General features: G+C 34.2%; 1 protein-coding gene across 2 annotated transcripts; it reads right to left on the bottom strand.

The window, feature by feature from the left end:
* Nucleotides 1–3,037: 3,037 nt before the first annotated feature.
* On the bottom strand, nt 3,038–5,440 carry LOC107764594 (uncharacterized). Of its 2 annotated transcripts, none has more exons than XM_016583189.2 (4): nt 4,970–5,440; nt 4,664–4,737; nt 4,183–4,253; nt 3,038–3,945 (listed from the first exon to the last, which is right to left on the bottom strand). In XM_016583189.2, exons 1-4 carry the CDS (start codon nt 5,216–5,218, stop codon nt 3,377–3,379), a joined length of 963 nt encoding a protein of 320 aa, XP_016438675.1. In that variant the 5' UTR covers nt 5,219–5,440; the 3' UTR covers nt 3,038–3,376. The 2 variants fall into 2 exon arrangements, with proteins under 2 accessions (XP_016438675.1, XP_016438676.1); XM_016583190.2 differs by having other exon boundaries at nt 3,038–3,942; nt 4,970–5,439.
* Nucleotides 5,441–5,688: the final 248 nt, after the last annotated feature.

Raw genomic sequence — 5,688 nt, 5'->3', positions numbered from 1 at the left:
ATCGCAGAAAAATAGCTAGGGGACAGGTTGATGTGCCATCCCGGCCCTATAACGATAAAGAAGATGGTGGAGATAGTAATGTAAGATCGAGGTGATTAAATAACCAGTTTTCAGAAAAAACGAAAATAACTGAGAAAAATAAAGTTGAAGACTGCTTAGGAAGGAGGAGCTAGCGACAACCTTGTATATATTTTTTGTAGTACTCCAATATATATGCTTATAAATGCACAAAAGAATTTGAAAATTGGTGCAAGAGATTATTGTTTTGACCCTTATATAATAGGGTTGAAGGCTCGATCAATTGCCCTTGTAAATGCTTGGATTGTTAAGCTAGTTAGCCAACGGTTATGACTCTCATGTTGTTAAAATAATGTGTTTTCTTGTTGTATTATATTGCTTTCTCCTTTTGCTCTTTTTCTCTTTCACTTTTGCTCTACCCGTCCCATCTGTTTGTCCTTTTAATTTCTGAAGGCAATGTTTTGGAGTTGCTTGATAGTACTCCCTCCGATCCAAAATAAGTGATTTTTTGATTGTTTTCACACATATTAAGAAATTCACCTTTTAACATTAATTAACAATGAAATTGATCATATTAACCTTTATTATCTCTTCACATAAACACTCCTAATACATACTCCAACATTAGTTACTCCAAGGGTAATGTAGGAAAAAAATAATTAATTCATTCTTGAAATCTTGAAAATCCCCTTATTTTGGACCACAAGAAAAAAGGTAAAAAATCACTTATTTTGGACTGAAAGGGAGTAGTAATTAGATCATCCCAATCTATATTAGGAGAACACACAAGAACATTTGACTCGACAAAATATCTAATGGAAACAAAAGAACTAGGTCTAAAAGAAACATATTGTTATTATGAAGGGTGGTCTTTCGTCAAATTGATTATTTCAACGTTGGTGAGCTCTTAGAGAAGACGTTGACGACCAGTACTCTTTTTTTTTTCCTTCATAAACTGATAATTAGAGAATGTCTATACAAAGGAAATCTTAATTTGGTGTGCGTGATCTGAAAATTTAAGTTAGAAATATAATTTACACCTTTTATTTTCTATAACACGACTCTTAATACGCACGAGTCTAATTTTTTTTTAATTTTGACTCGGACCAAGTAGATGAAAATGCTACTCCCTCCGTTCTAATTTATGTGAACGTGTTTGACTGGGCACAGAGTTTAAGGAATAATGAAGATTTTTGGAATTTGTGGTCCTAAACAAGTCAAAAAGGGCCCAGAGTATTTATGTGGCTATAAAAGCTTCTCATTAAGAGTAGAATTGTAAGTTTAAGTTAAATTCTTACCAAATTTAGAAAGGGGTCATTCTTTTTGGAACGGACCAAAAAGGAAATAGGTTCACGTATACTCGAGTCTATACTTGCTTTGAGATCTCCATTTTTTTTTTCTTTTTTCCAAAATGCGTGAGACACGACTTCACTAAATAAGGTCAGGAACACATCACCAAGAAAACGAACGATACAACACACCTAGAGCAGACTAGTTCCGGTCGTCCCAAGTCCAACTATGAAGTATGAACCTTTTAACTACATACTGAGTACGCCTGTTGTGCCATTGCCATTAGGTCATTACAAAAGACACTTAAATAATTTGACATACTCTCATTGTTTAAGAATGAAAGCTACAAGAAAGTCTCACACAAAAATTGAAATAGCACTTGCCTCATTTCCAGCCAAGGCAGGTGGAGACAAAGAAAAATGAAGTATTTAGATTGTGGGACATGAGTTGCAATGCGCCTCAACTGAGTGGTTTGAGAAAACACATGCATGAAAACAAGGTTTGAAAATACTCTAAAAAAGCAGATGCTTTTACCTGTCCATATGGAGGTTAATTCTTCTGTTAATTAACGGCCACAATAGTACTCTCTAGAGACAGAATTTTTTGTTATCTTATTTTGTCCGCATTCAAGATTTGAGCTTTTAAACGGCCGTTTTTAAAATCTATTATTTTTACGTTTTTAGTGAATTTTGAATACATAAAAATCTAAGTTAAAACTATTGGATTCGGATAAACTCGTAGCTACTTCACTAGATTTGCCTCTACTTGTGCTTCCTTCGAAATATCTTGTAACAGAAAGATCTAATAACATCACAAATTGACGTCCTATCTTAAAATGGCTTTAATTTTATCCGCTTACAATATTAAGATGTTTTACACTGTTATAAGGTCATTTGTAGACCTACTAAAAGTCAAATTAACTGTTAAAAGGAGTGATGTGGGTTCATATATAAACTGAAAAAGAAGACAAATTCACTTCCAAAATTGAACTTGATTTAATTGATTTAATTAACAACATGCTCTTTCGTTGCTACACTATATCAAAGTAACAAATTCCCTAGCATTAATAGTCCATTATTTTTTTGGTTTTTCATCCAATGTCCAACACTTGCATTGGGGTCCCAACTAATTTGAATCTGTGTAAAGTCAAATAAAAGGAAAAGTGCTCCTTACCAAAAGAAAAATTCCTTATTCAAGACTCGAATAAGACTCGAATCTGTTTTCTGTATGGAACTAATCCTATACATAACAAGATGCCATTGCAAGACGCATACTTCACGAAGAATAAACATTACCTTAGCACTATCATAATCGAGGATTAAATTATCGTCAACGTCTCGAAGTTATATTAAGAAAAGTTTTTTACATAATGTGCACCTGATTTTTTTTCTTTCAAAAGATGCATAAACTAAAGAATTAGTATTACTAAATATATATATATAGCACTGTCTTTGAAAGTTTGAAATGTCAAAATATATACAAAAGAGTACTTCAAGAACTTGAGTGGAATTGTCCACGAATCAAATTGACCATAGATGTCGCTAATGTATTCTCTCAATAAAAATATTCATCACATGTGAGCAACTAAGTATGTGCACATTTCTTTCCTTTATTGATGATAAAGTTATTGTTATTATAACAACATTAAGGAATCACAAATGTGGTGGCTAGCTTGTCGCAATTGCATAAATCAATCTTAAGCTGTACCCAAGAGTAGCTCCAAAAAGAGTAAGAGAACATTAAAGGAGAGATTTATTAATGAAGAAAAGCTAGCAAATGGACAAAATTCATGCAATTAAAGATCACATACTTTGAGCAAACATCCTTAGCTCCGTCTTAAAGAAAAGCACACCACAAATTGTAGATATACAATAAGCTTAACTAGGACTTCCAACTCTTCCAAGTTATGTTGCTTGAATCTTCTAAAAATCTTGCCACATTTGTGTCGGTATCCTTCAAAAATGCATAATTTTTTTAAAACTTGACACGAGTGCGACAATATATTTGGAGAATCGAACATCATATAGCTTCTTGAGTACATAAAATGATATCCGATTGTCTTCATTTGCTACTCTTTCTTAATATTATCAACTACAAATGCTGCAACTAAATTGTCTGTTTGACCAAGTAGACTGCTTAAAGATCTAGCTTTCACCACTCCGAGCTTTTTCATCTTCTTCATTAATGGCTTTTTCTTATCATCTTGACCATAATAATGATCTTCCATATTATCATTTGACGAAGGATTCTCCTCTTTTTCTTCTTGTTTCTTCTTCGTTGTATTTCGAACACTAGTCATGCTTCTAAGTCTTCCTTTTCCCAAATGATGTTCACACAATGAATAACCCACAAGGGTTTGTTGACAACACCTCCATCCTCTCCCATTTACACGACTGCACCTTGATCCCTCTAATATAACACTCCCTCTTTTGCTCTTCTTATTTACACCAAAACCCTCTTCAGTAATTAGTCCATTTTCCCCCTCTTTCTCCTCTTGACCATTTTCTTGTGGGCATTTCTTGTTAGTCTTTGACTTCATCTTGGCCTCTATTGTGTTAATATTGCTTGTGTGGTTGTAGCTGTCTCTTCTCTTTTTGAATGGAATTACTTTATCTCCTTCACACCATCTCCTATCTGCTATACATATGCATGTCCAATATCATAGCATAAAAGAAGAATAATAGTAGTAAATACATTTGATGAAGCATTAATCTTGATTGGGGATAAGCTATGCTGCTCGAACTCTCCAAATATGTTGTCGGATTGCATGTCTGATCCTCTAAAAGGAGTATAGTTTTTGAGGATCCGACACGGGTACGGTAGCATTTTTAGAGAGACCGTACAGCATAGGGGTAAGTAATTTTGAAGATTTACCTAGATCAGGTGAAGATGATGGCTGTGGAAATAAAGAACCTAGTTGTGGAGTTGTTGAAAAGCTTTGCTTACTGTGAACAAGCAAGAACAAGAAGATCCAGAAAAAGTTCGTGAATTCCCAAATTACAAAAGGAAAGTGCACAGGGCAACAATCAGAATTTTCCGTGTGATGTGTTTTAATATAAATGGGGACCATGTTAAAATTTATAGGGTATAGAAAAAGAAAAGAAAAGATGGAAAAATGCAAGACAACACAAAAACAAATGGATTAGATGAGATGGGAAATTGAATCATTGGATAGGAAAGCATCGTGGGTACATATTATAGCCAAAGCTAAAACAAACCTAAACAGTATTTTCCAGATACAGTAATATTATTTCTTGTTTCTCGTATTATTCACCTTTTTTTACTATCATAGAAGAATTCATGAAAGAAATAAAGGGATTTTTTAACTTTTCTTTTTTATGCATTATATTCTTACTTGTTATCATTGTCATTACTACCAAAACTCTTCTCGTTCTCCCTCAATAATTTCTCATCTTCAGCTTCTACATCCTGCAAATCAAATCACATCGAAAAAAGCCACAGATAATAAATAAGAAAATAATAACACTATACATCATGGGCAAAGTTACGTTCTTTGGGTGCAAAATTCCATTTTATTTTAAAGAAAACAAAAGGACAGAAAGAAAGACAGTGCAATTCTCAATAAAATAATTAGGCTTATTTTAGGATGCATATGATAATAATAGCAATACTTTTATCAACAAAACTAATAATAACTCACTTTTTCTTTCATTTTCTGTTGATTACTATTGCCACCAAAGAAAACCCAACTCGTTGCTTTGCCCTTAGAGACCGCCGGTTGATCAGACGGCTGTGAAATAGTTAGATTTGGAAGATCAGACGGTAAATATTCGTTCTTTGTGGTTTCTGGGCAAGGATTTATCTCACGTTTCAGTTGTTGCACCACTACTGGCCTATTGAGTTGGGGATCTGATTCTGAAGTAGGAGGAAAACGCTTCCTGATTCTCATAATTGGATGATACCAAAGTAAAAAAAAAAACTATATTACTACTTTGTATGTGTATATTAATGGTAAAAAACAAAAAGGGAGGAAAAAGGGCTCAAAGGGAAGAAGCAAAAACTGGGATTTTTCAGGTTTGATCTTGAGAAGAATTTTTGACAAAGTGTTTGTGAGTTTCTCGGGTTTCTCTCTCTAGCTTTTATTTGTTGCACCACACAGACTAATAAGACCACTAGGACATAAAGAAAGAAAGAGATAGAGATGGTATGCGAAGTGGCACGTGCGATGAGGAACGTAGATGGTGAGCAATGGCACGTGTGCATAATGTGTGGGTCCGGAGGCGACCGGCAACCGGAATCCGTACCGGATGGTGACAGAGTGGGAGTTTGTGTGTGTATCTGTGTGAGAGGGTAGAGTACAAAATGATGAGAGGATTTTTTTAGTCAAGTAATTGCTTGGTCACCATGTAATTGGAGTTA

This window comes from Nicotiana tabacum, chromosome 5 (assembly GCF_000715075.1).
Source record: "Nicotiana tabacum cultivar K326 chromosome 5, ASM71507v2, whole genome shotgun sequence".
NCBI classification, from domain to species: Eukaryota; Viridiplantae; Streptophyta; class Magnoliopsida; order Solanales; family Solanaceae; genus Nicotiana; species Nicotiana tabacum.
This window is presented reverse-complemented; position numbering and strand designations above follow the sequence as displayed.